This window comes from Salvia hispanica, chromosome 3 (genome assembly GCF_023119035.1).
Source record: "Salvia hispanica cultivar TCC Black 2014 chromosome 3, UniMelb_Shisp_WGS_1.0, whole genome shotgun sequence".
NCBI lineage: Eukaryota > Viridiplantae > Streptophyta > Magnoliopsida > Lamiales > Lamiaceae > Salvia > Salvia hispanica.
The window spans coordinates 22,486,068-22,513,234 of NC_062967.1; the positions used below are offsets into that span (position 1 = coordinate 22,486,068).

General features: G+C 34.6%; 4 protein-coding genes across 4 annotated transcripts; 2 read left to right on the forward strand and 2 right to left on the reverse strand.

The window, feature by feature from the left end:
- Positions 1 to 173: 173 nt before the first annotated feature.
- On the forward strand, positions 174 to 4,803 carry LOC125215337 (peptidyl-prolyl cis-trans isomerase FKBP62-like). The gene is made up of 13 exons (XM_048116724.1): positions 174 to 506; positions 591 to 677; positions 1,892 to 2,152; positions 2,226 to 2,300; positions 2,392 to 2,472; positions 2,547 to 2,741; positions 3,094 to 3,183; positions 3,270 to 3,445; positions 3,541 to 3,663; positions 3,741 to 4,015; positions 4,109 to 4,229; positions 4,313 to 4,355; positions 4,582 to 4,803. The coding sequence occupies exons 1-13, from the start codon at positions 311 to 313 to the stop codon at positions 4,716 to 4,718; spliced, it is 1,860 nt and encodes a 619-aa protein (XP_047972681.1). The 5' UTR covers positions 174 to 310; the 3' UTR covers positions 4,719 to 4,803.
- A 6,861-nt stretch (positions 4,804 to 11,664) lies between these two features.
- On the forward strand, positions 11,665 to 14,707 carry LOC125212954 (glycine-rich cell wall structural protein 1.8-like). Its single transcript, XM_048113264.1, has 4 exons — positions 11,665 to 11,800; positions 11,911 to 12,396; positions 14,349 to 14,435; positions 14,504 to 14,707. Exons 1-4 carry the CDS (start codon positions 11,701 to 11,703, stop codon positions 14,617 to 14,619), a joined length of 789 nt encoding a protein of 262 aa, XP_047969221.1. The 5' UTR covers positions 11,665 to 11,700; the 3' UTR covers positions 14,620 to 14,707.
- A 560-nt stretch (positions 14,708 to 15,267) lies between these two features.
- LOC125209606 (agamous-like MADS-box protein AGL80) lies at positions 15,268 to 16,185 on the reverse strand. Its single transcript, XM_048109199.1, has one exon. The coding sequence runs from the start codon at positions 16,183 to 16,185 to the stop codon at positions 15,268 to 15,270; it is 918 nt and encodes a 305-aa protein (XP_047965156.1).
- A 1,355-nt stretch (positions 16,186 to 17,540) lies between these two features.
- LOC125214477 (YTH domain-containing protein 1-like) lies at positions 17,541 to 21,882 on the reverse strand. The gene is made up of 4 exons (XM_048115522.1): positions 20,870 to 21,882; positions 20,641 to 20,790; positions 18,525 to 18,710; positions 17,541 to 17,939 (listed from the first exon to the last, which is right to left on the reverse strand). The coding sequence occupies exons 1-4, from the start codon at positions 21,836 to 21,838 to the stop codon at positions 17,859 to 17,861; spliced, it is 1,386 nt and encodes a 461-aa protein (XP_047971479.1). The 5' UTR covers positions 21,839 to 21,882; the 3' UTR covers positions 17,541 to 17,858.
- Between the last annotated feature and the right edge of the window lie 5,285 nt (positions 21,883 to 27,167).

A 27,167-nucleotide genomic window follows, 5' to 3' on the forward strand; every position in this document is an offset into this window, starting at 1 on the left:
TAAACATTTTCTATTTTCTACTGCCTGATATAATCATCATGAAGTGTTAATAAATTTGGATCAAATATGAATTCATATTTAATGACGAGTATTAGTTAAATAGCAGTATTTTTAAATTCTACAGTTGTTGGGCTATTGTTTAGAGTAAACACCCATCTACTACTAGTCTACTATGGCGATGAGGCGACGAGAGAGCATAGAAGTCTCTAGAAACACTCCCCCATTTACATATCCAACTCCCTTCTCTAGATGGTGCGATCAATCTATTTTTTTCTCTCCGCGTGATAAAATATTGCTACTATTTGCATAGATGGCTTTCGATATGGATGACGATTTTGAGTTCCCAGCGGCTGGGACCAATGAAATGGAGGCAGCTGACCTTCCAGAGGTAGACCCGATTCTCAAAGTGGGAGAAGAGACACAAATCGGCAGCAACGGTCTGAAGAAGAAGCTCCTCAAAGACGGAGATGGCTGGGAGAATCCCAAATCCGGTGATGATGTCCAAGGTAATACTTTTTTTATTTGGGATGTCATGGTTTCTCTTCATTTGTCGTGTATTTAACGGGGTGTTGTTTAATCTGATGATGCAGTTCATTATGTGGGTACTTTGCTGGATGGGACTAAGTTTGATTCCAGCGTCGACAGTGGCAGTCCATTCATATTTAAGTTAGGCCAAGGTATGCTGGTTTCTGTCTTTTACTATGATCATGCATTTTTTAATCCACATCCAACATGTTATGGATTATGTTCCAATACAATCAATTTTCTTGGTTTTACAGTATATTAGGTTAATTAGGTAATGAGATTATTGTCTGGCTAAACTGTATTTGTTTGCATCATTAACATTAGATTCCAATGTAGGTGAAAAATACTGCTTCGATAACTGGCTGCAAACAACTGATCTTAAGCAGATAGTTCTTGCTCTGCTCAAAGTTCGTACTAATCCTGCTCAATTTGAAATAAGCTATATGTTGAACTCAAAGAGCCACATTATACATAGAAATTGCAGGCAACAAGTGAAAATAATTCCTACGTTTTAATTGATTCAACAGAGTAGCCGTAATTTAAACATTTGAGTAGAAATGTATTTTACTGTGAAGGAGACAAAGGTGAAAAATATATTCCACTTTCATACTACTATATTTGGCACTATGTTATCAGTTTATCCACATTGATTTATTATATATAGAACACTGAATAAGTCCGAGTTTGCATCGTCCGGTGCATCCTTTGACCTATCTTTCGATATATTGTTGGTTTTCTTAGAATCACGATAAATTTAAATTTGAAATCTCTATAAAACTGTAGTGGTTTATGTAAGATATATAATCTGGATGTATAACAGGATTATATAACATCCTTTGATCTGGATGTATTGGATCCTAATGTGGATAATACAAGCCTCGTAGACTGAAAAGTTTTCCATATACCTGCGTATTCATTGCTCAAACATAATAGCTATTTGAAGTTCCAATTTGTCAGATGTAGATCTGAGATTTTACTTAAAAGATTATCCTGGTTTTATCTTGTTTGTCTGAATCCTGTCTGAAAATCTATTTTAAGCTAACCTTACTTTGGATTATATGCTATTTAAGGTAAAATATTGATGATTAACTTCATTGCAAGTTAAAAACATAAGAGCTAATGTCAAAAACTTTATTTTGATTAAGAATATCAATCATTGATTCTCCTCAATATTGATATCATAAACAAGTTTTTTCATTTGCAATTAGATATAATTAGTTTGACATGCCATAGTATTTTCAGTTTTGAAATGAATGATTATGGTTCGACTCTGAACTTCATTATTATCTATCATTTAATGAATGCATGGCAGCCTTGAGATTTGAGAGATTTCTGATCAGAATGGGTCTTTCTTTTTCTTATGCAGGCCAGGTAATAAAAGGATGGGATGAAGGAATTAAGACTATGAAGAAAGGTGAAAAGGCTCTCTTTACCATTCCTCCTGAGCTTGCCTATGGAGAGTCTGGATCCCCTCCAACCATACCTCCCAATGCAACCCTTCAGTTCGAAGTAGAGTTGCTCTCTTGGACGAGTGTTAAAGACATATGCAAGGATGGTGGTATCTTCAAGAAAGTATTGGCTGAAGGAGAGGGCTGGCAGAATCCTAAAGACCTTGATGAAGTATATGGTTTGTGTTCTAAAATATCTATCTCTGCACTAAAGAGTTTTTAATGACATCTGCTCTTTATCTCCTATTCCAGTTAAATATGAAGCCCGGCTTGAAGATGGTACAGTAGTGTCAAAAGAAGATGGGGTGGAATTTACAGTGAAAGACGGTATGTGTTGTTAACTGAACATCCTTACTGTTGTTCTGAGCATGAGCTGTGAAGCAGGATGTATTTATGATATTATATGGGTTATGTGCAGGTTATTTCTGTGATGCCCTTTCCAAAGCTGTGAAGACGATGAAGAAAGGAGAAAAAGCACTGCTGACCGTGAAGCCTCAATGTAAGTGACTTAAAGTTGATAAGGCTATCTTAGAAGAGGCTCAATTAGATTTACACTATATCTGTCTTCAACAGATGGATTCGGAGAAAAGGGAAAAACAGTCAGCAGTGATGAAGGCAATATTCCACCCAATGCGTCTCTTCAAATTAACTTGGAATTGGTGTCCTGGATAACAGTGACTGATATTGCCAAAGACCAGAAAATTCTTAAAAAGATTTTGAAGGAGGGAGAGGGTTACGATTGTCCAAATGATGGTACCACTGTTCACGGTAAGATGTATATCTGCACATAGTAAAAGTCTAGTGTGGTTAGCTTTATTTTATTGATGGCAAACATGAGATGCTGAGTAGGACATAGCTGTACATGAGTGATTTTTGACATTTTTTAAATTAAAAAGCATACTAGTGAATGATATCATGGTGAAGGTTTGATTAATTTAGAAAGAAATGAATATTACTGATCAATAAGTTGTATTTATGTTTATGGCTGACTTTTAAGCACACATGCTGAGAATGTCCCTCATGAATGCCGTAGAGCATTGAACTTTGCCAAATTCATTCTAAGATAAACGACACTGCACATTTGCAATACTTAACATTCTTTATTTCTGTGATTTGGCAGTTAAATTAATTGGAAAGCTTCCTGATGGAACGGTTTTTTTGAGAAAAGGTTACGATGATGAGCCACCATTTGAGTTTAGGGTGGATGAAGGTAATAGCATGCTACAACTCTAGAAGCATTTTCTTTTTCTTTTGGTTTATCAGTGTTGTGATTTTCCTATAAAAATACTACCTCAGACCAAGTAATAGAGGGTCTTGATAGAGCTGTAAAGACAATGAAGAAAGGAGAAGTTTCCCTTGTAATAATACAACCTGAATATGCATTTGGGCAATCGGGCTCTACACAGGAGCTCGCTGTCGTACCCGGAAATTCTGCTGTACATTATGAAGTTGAGATGGTTTCCTTTGTTAAGGTTGGTGATATTATGGAATCTGTACTCTTAATCATTCAGCTTCCCATTGGCTATGTTTTCGGGCATCACATTAGAAAAACATCCCATCTTTGTAGGAAAAGGAATCCTGGGATATGAACAACGAGGAAAAGATTGCAGCTTCAGGGAAGAAAAAGGAGGAGGGAAACATATGGTTCCGAGCAGGAAAATATGAGCGAGCATCTCAGAGATACGAAAAGGTAAGCTCGTGATAAATTGTTTGAAATTAATTTCCATGAATTCTGGCCAAATAATAATCTAACAAGATTGCTATCAGGCTGTGGGGTTTATTGTGTATGACCTCTCTTTCAGTGAGGAAGAGAAGGAACAGGCCAAAGTGCTCAAAGCCTCGTGCAACCTCAACAATGCAGCTTGCAAACTGAAATTGAAGGATTACAAGGAGGCGAAAAATCTATGCAGTGAAGTGCTAGAAGCTGATGCTAACAATGTTAAAGCACTTTATAGGAGGGCACAAGCATATATCAATCTGGTTGAGTTTGAATTGGCCAAAAAGGATATCAAGAAAGCACTTGAGATAGATCCTAACAATAGGTACCCTTCCTTAACCTCTATCCTTCTTTTTTGAAGTTTGGCGTTGACGTAGACGGTAATTGGCAAAGATTTATAATCTCTCTAAAATGATAGGGATGTGAAATTGGGATACAAAACTCTGATGGAGAAAGTGAAGGAATACAACAGGAAAGAAGCACAATTTTATGGCAGTATGATTGCAAAGATGAGCAAGCTGGAGCAAGATACATCTTCTGTAAGTGGAGAAATTTGTGTCATGAGATGACTGTCAGTTGCTTTGCTTTATGGTTTCCAACTTGAATTTGGCTACATTTGCAGGGAGCAGCAGCAAAGCAAGGTCTATCATCATTCACAATAGATAGTAAGGCCTAAATCCAATCATTTCCCATATAAAATTTGTGAATAAATACATCAACTTTGACGATTTTCGCAACAAAACTGACGTGGCATCATATTTTTAGATGCCAATGAAAGCGCCTAAAAATTCCGATGTCACGTCAGATTCCAATTGACGGCATCTTATGATGCCGGTCTCATAATATTGGTGTAACTAGTTGTCCAAATTACTAACAAAATTGAATGGCCAGGATTGTCGGAGAAAGTTAACCAAACAGTGGCTCTGGTGAAGAAGTGTGATCAAAGAGTGATGCTGCTTGGCTTGTCCCTTTTGATGATTCTAGCTGCAGTTGTTGTTCCTGTGTTGTACACAAAAATGTACTATTAAAAGTGCATGGATATGTTGTTTTATATGAATAGGCTAATTTCGAAAGACACTGTTCTTGATATCAATGAATAATCTTATATTGCCATGGAAAAATTGTATTTTTTACAGAGGCACGATTATTACTAATCTATACAACAAAGGTAAGTTTTCGGAGTATTTAGGAAAATAAGTAGAATTTTGGGGAATTTAGGTATATCAATTATAATTTAATTGTAATCATTTTAAAAGAATCGTTACCTGTATTATTTTGTATGAAGCTAAATTATTATATAGATGTAAATTTGAATTCCATAATTGTAGGGATGGAATTATTTTATGGATGTAAATGTAAATTTGAATTCCATAATTGTAGGGATGGAATTTAACTAATTTATTTTGTTTCTCTATAATTAATTCATGACTATGGTGTTAAATTTAATTAATTATTTTGTAATATTAATGAAAAAAATTAAACATGGGACATTATCTCAATATTTTATCGGTAATATGTTGGTACTTCATGAAGCAGTCCAGATTAGTGGAGTGGTGGATGTCATAGATGTCTTCTTGTATATTTTACGATCCTATGCGTAGCAAAGTGTTAGAGAAGACTGCGAATGATGACTTAAATCAGTAATTCATGTTTTTGCAGTTATTCGGGGCCTTAATCGGCGACGGATATGGAGTATATGGCTGGAGATATTGGGAGATTGAGAGCTCAGGATGTTGGGGAAGGAAGTGTGAAAATTAGGTGCGCTTGTGCAGTTGCCCACAAATATGCGTGTGTGTTGTCTCTTGTGTGAGTTTATTGTGGGATTGAGATGAGATATTTAGTGTGGAATTGAAGGAAGCTTAGTGAATTAAAGGAGTTTAAGGAGTAATATTTGAGTTGGTTCGCCAGTAATCATACATTATATCACACACATTGTGTCTGTGTTCTTGATCTGTATTGGAATGGGATATTTAGGTTGAAATTTAAGAAATATTAGTGAATTAAGGGAGTTTTAATAGTAATTGTTGACTTGGTTTGGCCTTAGTCATATGTTATATTTACTATGTTGAATGTACTTATACATATGTGTCTGTGTGAATATGTGTGTGTTTAATGTGAAATTTACGAATAGGAGGTATTTTAAGTAGTGTTCCTTGACTTGGTTCACACACATTCTTGTAATTAAATGTGTGATTAAGTGGAGTGAGTTGGGGATTTTACTATATCACGTGTGATTAAGTGGAGTAAGTGGAAGGTTTTACTATGTCATTTAAATTTGATTTAAACGTTTGATTAGAATTCTAATAAAAATATTTTTGGTCCTTTCATCGAATGTGTGTGGTGTAAATTGTTCGATTGTGTACTTTCATGGGTCTCATCTTATGCTTTGCTATTGATTATTGATTTTGTGTATTGCAAATTGATTTTGTTCCTTATTTTATTGTAGTTTTAGGTGAGGTGGGCGGCTTTAAAGATGATAAACGAGTTATTTTACCTATGAGTTCTGTTGAAGAGTGACGAACTGTGAAGCATTGAAGTTTTTAGTTTATAATGATGAGATTGATTTTAATTTTAAAGTTAATGTAGTGTATAAAGAAGTTTTAAAACTAATGAGTAATTATCTGTTTAATTCTTTATTGTGATAGATTTTTATCTTCCTACTCCATGATTTAATATTTAAACATTATAGTGTGTGATTTGTTTCAAATTTATTATGCTTCAATATTGATTTGTATAGATTTTTTATTTTCATATAACTAAAATTGTTACTCATTGTTTATTGTTAATATTGATTCTAATTTTATTTAATTAATTTAAAACTGAATATCAACGTATTAAAAATATATTGTTTCTTAACTGCCTTCCACTAAATTTCATTGATAAATCGAGTTATTTTGGCATATGTGATTAGGCATTTAACAAGGAGAAGGAGTCGAGCGATTTCGCCGGCGAGCTATTCGACGCACGGAGGAACATCACGCGGGTGTATTAACAAGGGGCAGCTGAGGGAATTCTAGGACCAAGTTGCCGATCTTAAATATAAAATTTCATTAAAATTTTGTGATGGGATTGAGAAATGTATAAAAGTGGTGATTTAATTACCTACTTCCATAGCTTACCATAACTTATGAGATGAATCAAAAATCAATTAAGATTATGAATTGATTGACTAATCATAAAATAGATATAAATAATTTAATTAAAATATCATAATGTTAGTAATAATATGTATGTATATTTTTTTTGCCAAAATCACCTATCAATATATTTGTGTGTTATATTTTTTAATAATTATTTTTATTTTATATATTTATCCTTTCAGATTTCATATAATGATATTTTTATGAATTTATAAAATCATTTTACATTATAAATAAGTTTAAATAAAAGAAAATGGATCATGCATCACACGTGGATGATACTAGTTTCTTATAAAAAAATGCGATCTTCGCTTTGGATTGAGGTAAATGTGTTTTTACTAGTTGATTCAAATGAGTTTCTAAATAGTTACTCCCTCTATTTTGCGAGTCTGTATTCCGTTTTAGGATGCCTTGTTTAAGTGAGTCATTTAATTTTTTAGCAAAATATAATATTTCTTTCGTTCAAAAAAAAAAAATCTCATTGGTGACAATATGAGTATTAAAAGTAAAAAAAATAAAAAGAAAACAGATATTATACCTGCATGATATAAACGCTATATTTAAGCACGACTCTTATTTAGCCAAAGTTATTTTTCATCAAATAAATATAATAGTACTCCCTTTGTCCGCAATAGGTGTCCCATTTTTTTCAGCTCGAGTTTTAATGCTAAAAAAAGTGAATGAAAGAAAATTAATGGAATATGAAACCTGTATACATTAGTTTTAAATGATATGTTAGTGGATTGAGTTAGTGGAATATGTGACCAATTTGCTATTTATAGTAGTAATTTTGAAATGAGACTCTTATTCATGGACGGATAAAAATAGAAAATCGGGACTTCTAGTCGCATACAGATAGTAAGTTTTTAACTAATGCGTGGAAGTTTCGGTAAACTTGGTTATTTACTTTTTCAAAGAAAAATAAATTTGGACTCGGAACTTTTTTAGTTTAGTTATAATTAATACTGCGTAATTAGTAGCTACCATACTAAAAAGTACCATCAACATTAGGGGTGGTTCAGTACGGTATATCATACTATGAGTGTCATACCGTATACCGTACCAAAAGTTACGGTATGACAAAATAACATATCGATACCGTACCGAATTTTTCTGTATATCAGAGTTTGGTATACCGAAAATTCGGTATGGTAGTTTTTGATACCGTTATCATACTGTGTTTTCGCGATACCGAACTGCGGTACGACATACCGTTATACCTGTTATACCAGAAAAAATCTATTATACCCAAAATATTCAAAAAAACAATTCTAGTGTTCAATTACTTCAAAAGGTTGAAAACAATTAAACTTCATCACAATCAAATCTTGTTTATACAGTTATTCTTTTTAAATTTTAGTATAAATATAACATAAATATATGTTTATATGTATAATAATCAATCGGTACCGATATATACCGGTATACGGCGGTATAGGAAATCTAATACCGTTACTGTACCGAATCTTTCTGTATGGTATGATACCGTACCAAAAATTACGTATACCGAAAAATCGATATTTTCGGTACGATAAATCCAGTATTTCGGTATAATTTTCCATCCCTCGACATTTCAAAACTCGTGTGTACATAAACTGTGGAGTAAATATTAAGGGTGAGAGTATAGAAAGGGAATTTTATCTTATCTTAATTCAATTAATAATAGGTCGGGCTCCTACTAATACTATTTCCATCCTACTAATACTATTTCCACATTCAAGCCGCCAAAATTAATATCCAAGAGGCCTAAAATACAGAAGTTTCGTCAAAGTTGACTTAATTTATTACTCCGTTTTAAGTGTTTTTTGAGTGGTAGAAAAGTAACATTAATTTAAGGAAAATGGACGATTTCATTTTTAAATTAGTCAGCCAAATATATTACGTAATAATTAAGTTATCATTACTCATGACGTATATATTATTGTTAACTACAATTAAATAATAGCTATTGAATATTCATATTAAGGGCTTAGATCATCAATCTCTAAATATCAATACGATCAATGAAAAATGTCAATAAAGCCATAGGATTAATTTCAAAAAATATTAATAGGAGTATTAATGTCAATTAACTACATGTTTAGTTATAACTAACTTTTAATAGAAATCTCAAAACTTTAAATTCATATAACATATATCAAATTAAAGATAATTTCATAAGAATTCCAACGATATTCTACATGCATATGTTCCGACGTTAAAATTTTAAAAAAAATTCAAAATTTTTTAATTTTTTCGTACAGCAGAAATGTTAACATACTATATAAAATATGTCAATATAAAACATGTAGAATGTCAATATAAGCAATGAGTTAACATTCTTAAAGCATTGTGTTGACATTCTCAAAGCATTGTGTTGATATTTTCGAAACACTATATTGATATTTTCATCCAAAATCCTAATTTGGATTTTTTTTTTGTCTTTTTTTATTTTATTAATAAAAATGAAAATTACACGTGGCAAATTGTAGACCATACATTTTCTAAAATCCTATGACTTTAAATTAATTGTAGTTAGCAATTAAATGATGAGTTATCAATTGATCACTCCCCTTGTTACGATACAAGTAATTCTGTATATTAATATACACATATGTAGGGAGTCGTTTAGATGAGCTGTATATGTCGCACAAATAAAATTCATTGTTAGTCTAACAAGATCTAATTAAATTCCATGGATATGATAAAATTGCATTTATTCTTAGGATTCATCCACACTGACTACATAATCTTATATGGGATCCATAATGTTTCATGATGAAAACTTTTTTTTATAGTACTACAAATATATAATTAGTACTGTAGTATATAATAATTCAACTCAATATATTTAAAGTAACACTTACATTAATAGAAACACTGGCCAATATATATTAACATTGAAGAAAAAAATTTAAAAATATAACAATAAATATTGAATGTAAGCAAAGTTATTCTTGTAGGAGTGTTCTTTCATTTTTAGAATCTTTTGTGGAAAAAATCTGGACCATAAAAATCATAGCAATCTTTCGTCATCGAATTTACCAAAAATTCTACTAATATTTATATCAAATTAGAAATACGACATATGTTTATATCATAACATTTTTAGAAGAAATTGAAAAAGTTCTAATTGTAACTAGTAGTCTAAGACTGTGACAACACACAGCGGTGTGATTTTGAAAGTTTGAAATGCTAGAAATGGAAAGAACACAGTAAATTACAAATATTTGAAAAAATCATTAAATTTGCAAAAAAAAGTAAAGCTTAAAATTTAATTGTAGAACTAATAAGTATATTGTAACCTCTAAAATCCAAGTAATTGAATATTTGAATCTAGTAAACACTCAGTTAAAAGTTTTACTAAGCGATTACGTTCTTTCTATTTCTTTTCTATATATGGAAAGTTAAAAAATTATCATATAATAATCTAGAAATTGCAATAGAAAAAAAGAAAAGAAAAGGAGGTTTGTGACGATTTTTCAATATTTACTTGTCATTTCCGAATTTAAGTTGTAAATTATGTGGAGAACTGGAGATTACCATACGGGTTCTGACTTCTGAGGCAATAATGGATATCGGGAATTGGATACCCAATATCCAAATCCGAAATATCGGGTAATTGGATACTCGATACCCGATTTTTCGGGTTTCGGAATCGGGTTCAGGTATAGGATTTTTGGATTATCGGGTATCGGATAATCTGATACCCGATCGGGTATAACCAAATTACCCGAAAAACCTTATTTTTTATATTTTATTTTTTAAATTTAATATAAATGTATTTATTATATTATTTACAAATTAATTAATTAAATGTACTCCCAAAATCCTTCACTCTTAAGTCATATTTTGGATTAATGTATGAATTGAGATGTTTATTATGGATGAATAAGGGGTGTTAAAACTTATGAATTTTTTATTTCTAAAAATTTGTAGTAGTTTTTTTTCTCTTAAATTTGAACTACTCTAAGTTTGTATCAAATTCGAACAACTTTGTATTTTTAAAAGTTTGTAGCTTATTTTCTTAAAAAAATAAAAATAAAATAATCTAAAAATCTTAAATCGGGATTGGATACCCGAGTCGGGTATCCGAAATCATTTTCGGGTCGGGTATCGGGTATTAAATTCTTGAAAATTCGGGAACGGGTACCCAAAATTTTCGGATCGGGTATCCGCGAGTGCCCAATTTGACAGGCGTACATATCTATATCTAGTTCTCCATTAATATCTAACTGCTGATTAATATTTAATAGTAACAAATACTTTACCAAAATTTACATTTAAGAAGCTAAAATAACAATGTAGAGTTTCTCAAAATTCAAATATAGTATATAGCTATTGAAGTTGTTACTAGTAGATTGCATTTCATTGAATGACACTAAGTCAACAAAATAAAAAGACTAAAAGCGTCACAACAACTTAAGAGATCCATTGTCGCAAATTTATGTCACATTATTTGTATTTCATTATTATAATTATACCAAAATAAATTTTTACTTATATAATACAATCTTAATTAATTATATTATAATATGAAATTCTTGTCGTTAGGAATGATCAACCCCAAATAATGATTCTGTAACACAAAAATTATAAATGAAATACAAAACGAACAATAAATTTGACTCGGATTAGTGAATTCTAGGTAATAATTGTAAAATTAGATTATTGTCCCAACACTATTGTTAGTAGCATTTAGTTATTCTTACCTAATTAAATTAAGATAGGTTGGACTTGGATTAGTCTTGTGACTCTTGTTTTCAACAGCCAACTAATTTTGGCCTCGTCATAAATTATCCAATAAAACATGTATCAATTGCTTATAAATAGGCAAGAGAAATATAACTAATATCATCACTTGTGTAATTCTTTTGCAAACTTTACAAAAATGGGTTTCAAAATTAATATTGGTGTTGCCATTTTGAGTGTTATGCTTCTTCTTGTTTTCTCAGATTCGACTCGCATTTCCAACACAATCGATGTCCCACGTAAGCTCTATGTGCATCATTTCTATATGATTTATATGTGCAATTAAATACTTTTTTACCTAAATTTTGAATAGAATAAAGATAAATGTTATATTTCCGCGTTTTTTTAGGTAATGAGGGTAAAGGGAGTAATGAGGCCGCTGTAAATGATTCCAAATGTTTTGGAAAATTACACCATAGAGGTTTTAAACACGGTGAATACGGACTAGGAGGAGGAGGAGGAGGAGGAGGAGGAGGAGGTGGCGGCGGTTACAATGATTATGGTGACGGAGGAGGCAGAGGCGGTGGGGGTGGCTATGGAGAAGGTGGAGGTGGTGGCAATGGCTATGGAGGTGGTTCTGGTAGTGGCTATGGAGGTGGTTCTGGCAACGGAGGTGGTGGTGGTGGTAGTGGCTATGGGGGTAGTTCTGGCAACGGAGGTGGTGGTGGTAGCGGCTATGGAGGTGGTTCTGGCAATGGAGGTGGTGGTGGTAGCGGCTATGGAGGTGGTTCTGGCAATGGAGGCGGTGGTGGTAGCGGCTATGGAGGCGGTGGTGGTTATGGCGGTGGAGATGACTATAATGGTAACAGAGTTGGTTCAGATGTCGTCAATCCATGTAAGCTTCTTTTCTATAACAATAAATATTAATCTGTTCGTTTCATACGGAAAGTCTATTTTCATTTTTATTAGAAATAATAAGTAGATATCACATTTTACATGATTAACCTTTACAATCTATTTTCTTTTACATTTATTAAAACTCTGTACAAAAGTAAAATGGAACTCATAGACTGAGAGCAAGTACAAATATATAGAATGAATAATAGTGTGCACATAAAAATAATTTAATTGGTAATATTGAAATTTTATGGAAAAGTTTGATACTCTTTGTTTACATCACCATTCAAATCAGAAACTCAACATATAATTAAACCTAGGGGTGGGAATACGAATATCGGGTATTGGGTTTACCCGTACTCAACCCGATATCCGCCGGGTATTGGATACCCAATATCCAATTTAATGGGATTGGGTATGAGATTGGATATTGAAATTTAAGATAAATCGGGTATTGGGTAACCCGAATGGGTATTGTATTACCCGAATATCCAATTTATTATTTAAATTTTTTTAAAAATTAGGTTTAGCCGTTTTGGGCTTCAAGAGTTGGACTAATTTATTTATTAATTCCAACTTACTGAGTTAACTTTTTCTAAATTTATATAAATAAGTCAATCTCTCTTACTCTAGGTCACGGTTTCTCCAAACTCTCTCCTCGCATTCATCCTTTGGAATAATTATTTTGACTTTTGAATTATATTATCTGTTGCTTCTACAGTTTAATTAAATGTGTAACTTTTATTATTTTACTTACATATTGCATAACCAATTCCCATAAATATAATCGTATACTTTAAAATAAAAGTGACCATTTTTTTTAGTTTTATAAATGCAACATTAAAAATATTAGTCAATTTAAATATTTCCGTATTATATTAATATATAAAATTTGATTTTTTTATTAGTTATTAACGCATGTAAAGAGTCGGGTATTTGGGTACCCGATACGTCGGATATGGATACCCGAGACGGGTATTGGAATACCCGAAAATATATCGGGTCGAGTTTTGGATAGACATTTAGATTATTTTAGGGTATGGGTACCTGGTTTTTTCGAGTCGGGTATCCACAGATACTCGTATTCCCACCCCAAATTAAACCCCACAAAAACGTGTTCTCCCAAAAAAAAGCTGATTTCTCATTCTAATTTTATCGAACAGCTCATTAATGAACATTTATTACTAAATATAATAGGCCATTTAAATGGAATAGAGGAGTTGTATGATCACACTGGTGCAAATTGCTTGAACAGTACTTTTTTTAAAAGTTTTCAATTTCAAATTGATTTGATGATTATAATAAATTACAAATTAATACACAACTAAATAGGAGTAGCATCAAGTGTGAACACGATCAATTTAGATAACTCTGTTAAAAATTTTATTTTATTTTATCCATTTAAAAGTATTGTAACATTAATACTTCCTCCATTCCATAAAACATTGCATAACCAAGTCCATTAGCGTATATAATTTATGAGAGGAGAAATAACCCAATTTATTAGTACTTTCTTGTAAACAAACGTGCAATATGAGGATAAACGGTAAAAGAATTAATATTTTAATTATGGTATATAAATACATTACCAAACATTTCCATTTAACAACAAAATTCGACTTTCTATATTTAAAAAGAAACAATAAACTTCGAACTTCATCTATATGTAGATTTGTACATCTAAAATAATTCTTAACCAACAAATATTAGGAAAACTATATATAAAAAAAAATACCCTTAAATTGTACACTCTCTTTAAAATTATGATCAATATTGTAAATTACCTAAAGAATTTAGCTATTTTTTTTTTCTCATTTTCAATTTGTTTGTAATTATCAAGTAGTAGTATGATTTATCAAATATAAGTTGTTTTTCAAATATTATTATTCAATCCAAAAAAAAATTTGGTAACTCAATCTAACTATATTTGATCTATGTGAATTTACTCAGCTATAGATACTGAGAAGACAAGTTCCATCGTCAACCAAGAAGGGTACAGAAGCTATGGAGGGAGTGGTCATGGGGGTGGTCATGGGGGTGGCTATGGGGGGGTGGGGGTGGTGGAGGAGGTGGTTATGGGGGTGGCCATGGGGGTGGTGGAGGAGGTGGCTATGGGGGTGGCCATGGGGGTGGTTATGGGGGAGGCCATGGCGGTGGCGGAGGAGGTGGCTATGGCGGTGGCCACGGGGGTGGCTATGGAGGCGGAGGGGGTGGCAAATAAGGGAGGCGATTGCGCTATATATGGGTGCTTATGACAAAACTATCATAAAAGTAGTTGCATATTAAATTTGAAAAAAAATTAGCTTGCATAAAAAACAAATGACAAGGCAAAACATTCAAGGCTCAATTCTTGATGATAAATTTCAACAAGTGTTATCAATTTGGAAACAAATAAATTAAATTTAAAACCACAGAAGCATTTTTGCATATGTATGTATTCCAAAATATGGAAGAACATGAACAAGCATTGTAGTTAAAGCTTTGGAGTATTTGCACAAAATGGTGCTGCAGACTACCAATTGGCTGAGTTTACAGACAGATAAGAGCCAAAAAGAAGATGCTTGAAAATCTACATAGATTTGCTTTACTATCTCTGCAAAGCTTTCTGAGTTTTTACCCACAACTAAATACTATATGAGGGTCTGATTAACTTATGTTTGGATATAGTATAATTTTGTGTAGCATGTAATTTTGAAGATCCCCTGTTAAAAAAAAAAGCGTTATCCTTTCTTGTCATCATCATCAATATTTCTGCTTTAGAGCTTGTGTAAAACCGAAAATTCAAAAGTGGGATCTTTTTATACTATGTAACTGAATGATAATGGAAAACACAGTGCAATTCTCTTCTTGAATATTAACAATTTATAGCCTAACTCAACCATATACAGTTAAGTTGACAAAATTCCGAAGTGGCAAAGATCCACAAAAGGAAAGAGAATAAAAAATGGGGATACACAATTAGCAGCAGCATCAAGTGCCAGAGATAGCTAGCTAAGACACCACCACCATCCCCAGCAAACCAATTCACATCCACTGAAGAACAGTTGAGATTTTGATCAGCACACCAATTCACATTCTCATTCGCATAGTCGAGATAATTGTGATCCATGAACGGCGTCGGCTGATTCAGAGGCAGCGGGCAGTAGTAGTCCGGCACCGGAAGTTGAGTGTTGGCGCTCGTAGCAGAAAAGATAGCATCTTGATCAATTGCTTCAATCTCATCCAAATCAATAAACACATCATTCTCCTCCTTCACCATTGCAGCCATAACATCATCAGCAGCAGAAAAGATATGATCTTGATCAATTTCTTCAATCTCATCCAAATCAATAAGCACATCCTTCTCCTCCTTCACCATAACATCATCAGCAGCAGAAAATATATCATCTTGATCAATGTGCTCAAACTCGTCCAAATCCAACACCACATCAATCTCCTTCTTCACCATCGACAAGAAGTCGATTCTTGATCGCACGGCCTGGCCCAATTCCAGCAACTGGGACTCGTCCATGAGGTCGAGGCTATCGTCATATTTGGTCTTGGCGAGTTCCTTCTGCCGCCCTTTGAAGAAATCGGCGGTGGGATTGGGCTTGTAGGAGTCGATGAGGCGGCGGACTTGGGCGAAATCATCCGGCCAGATGAAGGAGGAGTTGGTGGAGGGGTCGTGGATGATCATGCAGGCGGGGACGTCGCAGAGAGTGGTGAGTTGCTCAATTTTCTTCACTAAGCCTCCCTTTCTCATCTTCAAAGCTGCCAATCTTGCTTTCTCCTTCTTAACCAACTCCATTTTTAATTTCCCGCGCCCCATTCTTGGAGAATTGATCCAACAATTTGAGGCAGAGACAGATTTAGTAAGAAGGGGGCGTATATATAGTACTCCCTCAGTCCCAAGGAAGATGACCCCTTCCTTGGGCGGCCCGAGATTTTATGCAGTTATATTTTGTGTGGTAAGAGGAGAGAGTAAAGTAAGAGAAAGGGAATAAAGTAGAGATAAAAGTGTTTCCATTTTAAGTAATGAGTCATCTTGATTGGGACAAACCAAAAAGGAAAGTGAGTAATCTTCAATGGGACGGAGGGAGTATAAGGTTTGGGTTTAAGTCAAATTAACTAAAATTTCCATAATACAAATATGAAATAACGGTAAACAAAATACTCAGAGAGAGTTGGTGGTTGTCAAGTTTTCATGCGTACTTTTTTTTCCTTGAGAAAATGCCATTTTTTTATTTCGTAATGAACGAAAATTATACGATCGTCGCAGTCCACTTGCAATATACTACTCCCTCCATCCCACAAAAGATGTCACACTTTCCTTTTTAGTTTGTTCCACAAAAGATGTCACATTTTTTTTTTTTTGGAAAAAGTATTTTTAATTAGTTAGAATCCTCAATATTAGAAATCACTAATTCGCGAATATGATTAATTTTGAGTATTGGCCAAAATGAACATAGAACCAGTCAATTGCCGCTAAAAAGTGCAAGACTAAGCAAATCCTCGCCTAAAATTTCTTCGAAAAACAGAATATGGGATGTAAAATATGAAGCTTTTTGTCAAATACTTTTCACTTTCATCTGTGTGCAAACTTGCAATATGCATTGTACAAAACTAGTAATAAAAAACATTAGTCATCTTTACTTTTCTCTATTGAAAAAAGTAGTAGTATAATACTCTGTTCTACAAAAGATGTCATACTTGTGAGATTACACGATATTTTAAGAGGTTTTGTTTTGTGTTTTAAGTAGAAAGATTAAAGTAGTTTTTATAGGTGTTAATATGAGGACGACTTTGTTCAAAAATGGAAAAGTGAAATCCTATGTGGGATATTTGAAATTCTAAATATCTATTTGAGATATTGAAATAAATTTGTATGATTGAAAAGAAACGGAGCCTCCCTCAATTTAATAGAAGTGTCAAGACCCACCCCACCTGTTTTGATGTGCCAAGATGCAGTGATCCACTGATAAGTAGATCGACTCACTCTCGTTTACTCTCTCATTTTCAAAGGGTGAAATATTGCAGAAAATTGGGAACATTGAGTTTAGGGACTCGTTCCTACCCAGCAAATCAGTCTATAACTTAGCCCTATGATCCTCAAGTGGCAAGACACTAGCATATGATAAATACAAAGAAATGATTAAATCGATCAGATCACAAACCCAATGCCAAAAACTCAAATAAATTTGCTAAGCACCAACTTGAGGTTCAAAACATATATCCTTTCTCTGACCAATTTGATGCTCTGTGATAAATGTTGGATTTGGCATATGCTTATGAAATGAAACGTACCAACTAATCCAAGAGTGCTCAGGACAAAATCTCCTACACGAAGAATATCCAAAAAGATAATCCGACAACCTTGATCTGCGATCAACTTTAAAAGGACAAAACCGAGTGACAGCCCTTCTTCAATCATTGGAAGAATCAAGTTTCATTTTAAGCAGAATATATACGAGGATCCAAAGCTCACTTGTACTGTTGAGAAACTTCCATTATCAGCTTATCCATGAATTGGCATTTCTTGTCAAATCCCCATCCTGGATTGCTCTGTATAATTCCAATTGGTTAAATACAAAAAAGACGAGATAACAATGAGATACTATGAAATATCATACACAGAAACAGTGCCCCTTTAAAACATTCAAATTTCCAATGAATCAAAGCTTGAATGTCAGACAAAACTACTACGAGAATAAAAGATATTGAACTCTAGATTATCATTGAAATGAGACACATAGAATAACAAAATATAGACAACCAGAAAAACAAATGTATGGAAGTTTGGCTTGGGATGGATAAAAATGTTGCTGGGCTTAGTATGTTATATTTTGTTTTTCATCTAGGGTTATTAATTCTGGTTTATCATTGGTTCAAGAATAGCTACACTATGGCAGGAGTTTTCCAGTTACTCCTTGTGTGAGGTGTTGAATTAAATTTCTAATTGTTTCTTGTCTAAATAAATTCACCCCAAGTCTATCAATTTAATCATTTATCAACAGCTGGCAACAAGATCATTATCCAGTGAGCCTCTCATTATAGCTCAACCCAAGTTAAGAAGTCATCCAAAACATGCTACACCCAAATCAAGGGGCCACCTACATGCTAATACATTCAAGATGCCAGAGTTTTTACCTGCAACGAGAGAACAGCACGGTCAGTAAAACGTTTCACAGAAGCAGGTGTGCTAGCTGGGAGAGTTTCAGCCACTCGTTCAAGCTCTCCTAGTTGTTGCTTCGCAGTCACTCTATCTGGACCAGCATAATGGTCTAAAATTGATTTCATAAGAGGAACCCTCTTCATTGTTTCTTCCATAATTTCCTAGATAGAATATAAGTCAAACCAGTAAAGTTACTAATGCAAAGGATGTAGTATGAACATCCTAATCTCATGGAATAAGAGAATACAAGAGTGAGAAACGCATCAGAGCAACATGCTTGCAATAAGAATCGAAACATGCCTTCATAGAGTAACTAAAAATGCATAAATTGTTAAAACAAATTACGGAATACTTCATAAAACAATATGACCATCACCATATCCAAGGCAGAATTAAAACAAAACAAACCAAGCCATCTCATTCTTTGTTCCTCTCTCAGAGAACGTAATTTGATGCAAAACAAGGCAAACGTAAAATAATTTACATGCTTTCTCCAGCTAGAATATTTATGGTAATAATATAACAATAATAATAATAATAATATAATAAAACTTCAACAGAAAATTAATCAGTGTCCTGAATTTGATTATATATGAGGCATTAGCGTTTTCTTCCTATCAAATATGCTAAAGCAGCAGGAGAAGCTATTCATTTTTAGTATCTCATTAATAATATTAGTATTAAACCAGTGTTTGCTTATTCAGGATGTTTTCACTAAGTCAATGACAATAATAATGAAGTGAAAAAACTTGTAATGAAACCAAATTATTCCCCCTCCATCCCACCATAAGCGATTCACATTGCTTTTTGGGACATCCCACCTAAAATGAAGCATTTCCTTTTTAGCAAAAAGCAACACATTTCCTATCTCTTACTTTATTCTCTCACCTACTTAATTCTTCTCTTGACTTCTCTATTTCATTCTATTCACTTAACTCTTTAAATACATTTTCTTAAATCTCGTGCCCAAAAGAAACTCCTCGCTTATGGCGGGACGGAGGGAGTACTACATATGTTATTTGTGTGCACTGTTAAGAAATGAAGTTGTAAGAATCATAAAACCAATAATAGATGCACTAACCAACTTCAGAACCTTCCTAAATAATGCCGAGTATTCAAAATGAGTCATTCAGATTTCATAATCTCCAGTTTGTTCCAGTACAGGCTAGAGACAAAACATATTGAAACTACAAAACCTGACCCAAAAATAAAAGGAAAAAGAGAAAAATAGGTTTAGGGTTTAAGACCAATACTAGCTTTAAATCAACAACACATGCAGATATTCTGTACCACTCAGGAAAGCAGAAACCAAAATTACAATTTTCATCTACTTTTTTATTTTATCTTGTATATCTTTCAATTTTTCCACCACCATGGAGCCGTCTTGTACTGATTACCATGACCAGGGACCCTCCAAATTTGAAGCACAAAGCCATCCAATCTTTCTCACTCACAAACCTCACTTATTTGTGGACACAGACACTGTGTGATTTCTAAGTCGAATAATGAGGTAATATATGCAAAATGGGGGCTACTAAAAACCCCACAAGACAAATGCAAAAGGTGTACAGAATGGTCACAAAAAGGGCATTATAGCAGAAAAGGAGCTTTTTTCAGTCTCCTGCAAGCTTTTCCCCTAAAATAACATCCTGCTACTTACCTCTGCCATTTTAAGAACAGAATCACAATTACTAACATCGAGTTCTGATTTCCCAGGACTTGAAAGAGTTCTTTAATATTGTAAGAGAGAGAATAATGTAAAGAAGAGTCTTCTCTACATTATTTCCTCTTTTACTTTATTTTCTCTCGACTTTAACTATTGGATATTATTTTTTCAAAAAGAGTGCAAAAAAGAGAGCCTCGCTTAGCGAGGGACTGAGGGAGTACTAAATATATGTGACCTATATAAATTACCCCGCACACCACCAACATAGAAAGTTCAATTCTCTGGACAAACTTATACATTTAAGTTTCAGAATTCAAATGAAAAATCATCAGGTGCCCTACTTAATTTAGGACACATAATAAAAGCTTAAAGGAACCAATTATATATTTAAATTGACAGGAACCATAAGTAGGTACAAGTTTTACCTCCCACTCTTCTTGACTCTGAATCCCTTCATATGCCATAAGGAATGGCTTCATCTTCTCAAGTGCATCACGAAGAGGAATAGGAGCTTTCTCATCAATATCGGGGCTCGTGCCAAACTCTTCCATGAAGTACTCCGGCTCACATTCAATCTGCATAACAAACCCCAACATAAGCAACCAGTTTACTAATCTCAGGCATCCGATCTAAATAAAAAACAAACCAGATTACCATTATGTTCGTTTCGTATGCTTCCAGAAGAGCTTCGTCCATAGGAGACGGCAACACTCTGCTCGACATTTCCTCAAACTCTTCTGACAGTTTGCTCATAACCTCCGGCCCCAGTCTCTTAGCCACTTTCTCCTCAGCAGCCGGGTCCCCCAAAAACTCAGCAGGTTCATCTTCTGCATCCCCATATCTATCATCTCGGCTTCCTCTTCCACCGTATCCTCCCCTTCCTCCTCTTCCTCTCGCCATCCCTCTTCCTCTTCCCCGGCCTCCTCCTCCTCGTCCACTTCCTCTCCCTCCTCCCCATCTTTCAGCTCTAACTTCGGGGCCAGCTCCCCCTCCACCTACGTCTCTTTTTGACAATATTCCCATCGCCTTTTTCACTTTCTCCTCTTCACTCAACTGCACTCGAGCAGTGCCCTCATTAGATGACCGGCGCTGCTCCGAAGCACGGGGTTTCGGCTTCTCCGGTTGCGACGCAGGGGGTGTGTCGGGCTTCCCCCGACCAGCACCCGACAAAACATTGAAGATACTCGATGGAACCGACTTGATTGGGGCAGGAGGAGCTTCTGATCCAGCGGAATCCAATTCTGCTTCTTCGTACTTCGACAGGAACGACATTTTGGGATTAGGTTGTTGCGGCGATTGAATTGCAGATTCTTCTCGCCGCGGCGAGAAGGAATTTGGGGGAACAAAACCAATGCCGCGGCCCCGGCCGAATGTGGAGGGGTTTGATTCATTGTTGACGAAGGAAGAGAACGAAGGAGGAATACCTCTGCCGCGACCATGGCCGTGCGGCGGCGGAGAAGCGGCGTCGCGGTTGGAATTTTTGGATTCGTCTTCCGGTGGGGTGTCGACGGTGAACTGGAAATGTGAAGGAGCGCCGCGGCCTCTACCTCCGCCGCCTGATGAGGTGGAGAGAGCGGCGGAAATCGAAGGGCGATAAGGGATTTTGGAGATGCTTCTTCTCATTCTGTTGAGGGGTTTTGGAGTAGAGAGATCTCTTCTCTTCGATCAATTTATTGTTATATTGTTTCTACTTTATTTTTTTTTTATTTTCAATTGGCAAATGGATATAAGTAGTAGGAGTGTTTTATATTCTAATTCACCCTGTAAATTGATAATACTACTAAATAATATAGGTTTAAGAGCATCTGTGGACTAGCATAGGACTAGTAAAAAACATCTCATGCCACGTCACTAGGACATTCTACTGCACTGCCACATCACTACAAAATCTCACTGCATAATAGTGGACAAGTACTAGGACATCCCAACAAACAAATTTACAAATTCACACAAATACGGAATTAAAATTTCGACACGAATACGGAGAAAATGCAATCATAATTTTATTAAATAAAAAAACAATTGAAAAAGTACAAATCAACCAAAAAAACAATGATTTCCACAAATTATATTATAAATATCAACGTGCACTCCTCCGCGCCCACAACTCTTCAATTATATCCTACTGGAGTCGAATATGGATTTTTATTGGCGCATGTCGGCAAATGCACGGACCCAATCAGCGTCCCTGTGAGGTATCCTCATTAGTTCATTGGCGGTGACCACGCCGTGACTTGGACTGACAACATCAGCATCTTCATTGGCTCAATCAGTCAGTTCTAGACCTTCTTGTTTGACGATCATGTTGTGTATGATAATACACGCGCACATAACATCAGCAATGCAGTCGTCATACATAACCGTGTTGGACCCTTCACCGCCGCCCATTGAGCCTGGAGCACGCCAAATGTCCGCTTCACATCCTTGCGCGTTGACTCTTGTCGTTGCGCAAAGTAGATCTTCTTTGGATCTCGTCTTCACAAAGACGGGTCACCTAGGGTATATCACATCCGCCAAATAGTACCTCTAATTGTGTTGTTGCCGTTAGCGGCGAAACTGATGGTCGGACCAACGCCTATTCAACTACAGCTCGATGCTGGATGGCGTGAGGTACCGCCGGCTGCTGTTGCTGTAGGACCGCCTGTATCAGGCGATTTATCTCCGCGGACGTATAGGCCTGCAACTCTTCGTTAATTCATCGGCGTACTTCATCAGCACCCGCACCACTACCACCCGCATCAGCCATTCAGGATGTAGAGAGAAATGTAAAGAGAAAGAAGAGAAACTCGTTAATACAAGTGGTGCAAATGAAAATGAAGTGCAACGAGCCGTATATATAGAGTTTTGAAAAAAAAAATATCGAAAAAAACACTAGTCCGTTGGGATCCCACAATAGCGGACTAGCCGATGGACGAGAGGACGGACGACCGCTTTATCCGACGGACAAGAGGTCGTCCGTTTCATCGCCGGTTGCAGTAGTGGACTAGCGCGATGGACGAGCAGCTCGCCGGTCGCTAGTCCGCGCGCTAGTATACTATTGTGGATGCTCTTACATCTTTAAATTAAGGGTCAAGATCAACTAGATTACGAAGGTATTAATGTCAATTAACAACAAATTAGTTATAATTAACTTTTGAAAAATATCTCAAAACTTTAAATGCATATAACTTTCTCAATTTAAATTATTTTTTTCACAACATATATTAAATATAATTTTATAAGGATTCCAACGCTATGTTTCAATGTCAAAATTTAATAAAATTTTCATAAATATTCATAAATTTTGTAAAGAAATTTTATATCAATACACTTACATAATATGTCAATACAGTGCTTGTACAATGTCAATATGAAATTGTGTTGACATTCCCATGTCTTCGTGTTGATATATTTAATGCACTATATTGATATTGTGTTCTTAAATCCTAAACTGATAGTTTTTATTATCTTTTTAATATAAAAAAATGAAAAACGAAATTGCAAAAGACAACTTATAGACCATTTGATCTCTAAAATCCTATGATCTTAAATTAATTATAGTTAGCACTTAAGGGATGAGTTTGCAATCACATCCTAAACGGAGTATTTATAGCTGACGTTACATAAATATATGTACTCCATACATCCCAAAATAGTTGAGACATTTCTTTTAGGCACGAGATTTAAGAAATTGGTGTTAAAAATTAAAGTGGAGAGTAAAGTAAGAGAAAGAATAAAGTACTCCCTCTGTCCGGTTACATGTGACATACTCCTTCCGTCCCATTACATGCGGCATACTCCTTTCGTCCAATTGTAAGTAGCATATATTTCTTTTTAGGATGTCCTACTCTAAATGACACTTTTCTAAATATGAAAACATTACTATCTCTACTTTTTCCTTCTCTCTTACTTTATTTTATTCACTTTATTCACATAACAACACTAAATAAAATCTCATTTTTTGGAACGGAGGGAGTATTTTTTTTGGTCACAAGTTTTTAGGTATTGTTGTTTTTGAGCGATCGCTTCGGAATTGCACATGTTCGAGCTGGATAGTTTGTAATATTTGCGTAAGAGCATTCACAATAGCATCGAGATCGTTTGGACGATGCCTCGTCCGTCGCCTCATCCGCCCTCATCTTCCCACTGCACGGTGGCGGACGAGCTCCTCGCCCGTGGACGGTGCCTCGTCCGACCACTGCAGGCCAACGGGCGAGTTCATGCGTTTTTCTTTTTTTTCACTTTCTATATTCACTCCCTCATTTTTTTACTTGCCACTTGACATGACCTCCGCTCGTGGCTGCACCTCCGACCCGGCCACACGACAGATGTATGAAGACATGATTGAGATCATCACGAAGAAGTTGGGTTTACATTAGAGTAAGAGTGTAGGTTGTTTTAAAATTAAGTAATGTAGTTCTTTTTCAAAAAAATTAATTAATATAATTTTTATAAAGAATTAAGTAACGTATTCCCTCCTTATTCAAAAAATAGAAACATTTGAAACGGCATGATTTTTAATGCACAATTGATAAAGTAAGTGAAAAGAATTGGTAAAGTAAGAGATGAAAGAAAAATGAGTAAAGCAAGAGTGAGGAAGAGAAAAAATAGTGAAAATAGAGTTAGTGGATTGTAGGGTCCATGTCCTAAAATAGAAATATTCTAAAATTTATATTTTCAAGGAAGAACCCAAAATGGAAATAGTAGCTATTTTTAAAAAATGGAGAGAGTAGTTTTTATTTAAATTAAGTAATGTAGGTGTTTTATTTAAATTCGCTTTGTTTTATATATTATTTTGTTATTTATAATTTGAAAACAAAAAAAAAATTAAATATAAAATTGAAAGGACGAACACTAATCCGGCAACTAGTCAGCACCACTGCAGGAGGAAGGTTCGGACTAAGAAATGGTAATGTGGCGGCCGCTAATCCGGACACTAGTCTGGACCATTGCTAATGCTCTGAGTCTAAGGGCTCTCTGCCCTCTTTTGTAACAAAAAATTTTTGGGAATCAACATGAAATTTGTATAAAAACTCACTAACAACAAGACAAAAGTACGGTCGTTTTGTTCATGTCAAAAAAGTCTTGGTCCTAAAAGATACTATATTAGAAAAAAGGTTTAAATGGAAAGAAAGATTCTTCGGACAAAAAACTTCAAAGAATTTAACGTTAACCGCACTACCATCATATTTGGAGATCTAGTATTGAACAATTGGGTGCCCTACATCACGTGAACATGACTATAATTATAAAAGGATGCCCCTCTTAGGCTCTTAGAATTGATGTTTCAACAAGCGATCATCTTAACTAAAACTATTTATAATGCACGCGCACCCATCGTTTTCTTTTTCCTTATTTCCTTTTCGCCATTATTGCTAGCTAGCTAGCTCTAGCGGGTAATCTCTGTTTGTACGATATTTAGCTAGGCTACTCTTCTTATATACGATATCTAGCTTGACTAATTTCAATATATACAACATCGATTATTTGCACAGTATCCCTGCAAGTACAATCTTGTTAATTGAAACATACCTGATATGTGAGGGGAAAACTAATCATATCTCGGTGAGTTTTCATTCCATAAACCGTACGATCTCATTTTTTAGAACATTTATCTAATATGTGGAGGGAAAACTGATCACATCCTGTTATGTTTTTATCCTAACACCAATTAGTGATAGAAGTAAGTTAATTTGATAACTCAATTAGATAAAGTTGCTTTTAGTGTTTCCTCAGACACTATTATTGTTGTATAATTTAACTATCTAATTATTCTTCAACAAATACAAATTAGTTCTATGATGCAGAAACGTATAGAGAGTGACTGAACTGGTAAAAAGAATTCAAAGAATTGAGAACTTCAGAGTATAAAACTCAATGTAAAATTAATAATCAAGTCTGTCTTTTAAGTTCAACAATGAGGCTTTTATATAGGCAAAGGGAAATCCTAAACTTATGGAAAATAAAACTAGAAGGAAATAACTAAAAGGAAATACTACCTCCGTCCCCCAAATTTTGACACAGTTTACTATTTCGGTCCGTCCCTGAAAATTTGACAACTTCACCTTTTACCGTTTTTAGTAGTGGACCTCATATTCCACTAACTCATTCCTACTCACATTTTATTATTAAACTACTCCCTTCGTCCGCGATTAGGAGTCTCGGTCAATTTTGAGCAACCATTTTATAAAAATGATAAAAAATAGTTAAAGTTGAGAAATGATAAAGTAAAAAAAAGAATAATGTTGATAAGACTCTTGTCAACATTATTCTCTCTCTTACTTTACCATTTCTCCACTTTAACTATTTTTTATGATTTTTATAAAATGAGTGTGCAAAAGTGACTGGGACTCCTAATCGCGGACGGAGGGAGTAATACTTTAAAAGTAGGATCCACATCCCACCAATTTTTTCAACTCACTTTCCATTACATTTTTTAAAACTCGTGCCGAGTCCAAGTGTGTCAAAATTTGGGGCATGGAGATAGTAACTGAAAGGAAATAAATAAAAAGGAAATCCTAATTTAATAGAGGGAAAAACAATTAGTATTTTTCCATCTACTAATTCTACTAACTTAGGAAATAAACAAAAACCAAAAATAACTTGCTTAACCTCCAAGTAATGGAAGTGCATCATTCTATTCATATACTTCCAAGAAAATACATCTAGATCTTACTAATAGAAAAATAGTGTACTTTAATATTCTACTTCTGCTATTGATGTCCTCCTCAACACGTTACTAGTGGTTGCGCGTGCCTTCCTCTCGACTATTCCGACGATGAGATACTGGCCATCGCAGTTATACAGAGCTTGATTATCTCAAAAGACTCTTGAATGACTCTAATAGATTTTTGAAGAGAATCCATTAGATTCTTGAAGGAGTAGGGGGATGGAGGTGACTAACTAATGTGACGATGGATCAATGGAGAAATGCTAAAAATTAGTACTTATCTCCATCCCATAAAAATTGACA

Excerpts from the sequence above, each read along its gene's own strand:
- LOC125215337 (XM_048116724.1), top strand. The coding sequence starts at position 311 with ATGGCTTTCGATATGGATGACGATTTTGAGTTCCCAGCGGCTGGGACC. Across the intron at positions 2,301-2,391 it reads GGAATTTACAGTGAAAGACG|GTTATTTCTGTGATGCCCTT; the intron begins GTATGTGTTGTT and ends GGTTATGTGCAG. Across the intron at positions 4,230-4,312 it reads TGGAGCAAGATACATCTTCT|GGAGCAGCAGCAAAGCAAGG; the intron begins GTAAGTGGAGAA and ends CTACATTTGCAG.
- LOC125214477 (XM_048115522.1), bottom strand. The coding sequence starts at position 21,838 with ATGAGAAGAAGCATCTCCAAAATCCCTTATCGCCCTTCGATTTCCGCC. Across the intron at positions 20,791-20,869 it reads CATACGAAACGAACATAATG|ATTGAATGTGAGCCGGAGTA; the intron begins GTAATCTGGTTT and ends TTTGTTATGCAG. Across the intron at positions 17,940-18,524 it reads GTGCTGTTCTCTCGTTGCAG|AGCAATCCAGGATGGGGATT; the intron begins GTAAAAACTCTG and ends GGAATTATACAG.
- LOC125212954 (XM_048113264.1), top strand. The coding sequence starts at position 11,701 with ATGGGTTTCAAAATTAATATTGGTGTTGCCATTTTGAGTGTTATGCTT. Across the intron at positions 12,397-14,348 it reads TTCAGATGTCGTCAATCCAT|CTATAGATACTGAGAAGACA; the intron begins GTAAGCTTCTTT and ends GAATTTACTCAG. Across the intron at positions 14,436-14,503 it reads TCATGGGGGTGGTCATGGGG|GTGGCTATGGGGGTGGCCAT; the intron begins GTGGCTATGGGG and ends GTGGTGGAGGAG.
- LOC125209606 (XM_048109199.1), bottom strand. The coding sequence starts at position 16,185 with ATGGAGTTGGTTAAGAAGGAGAAAGCAAGATTGGCAGCTTTGAAGATG.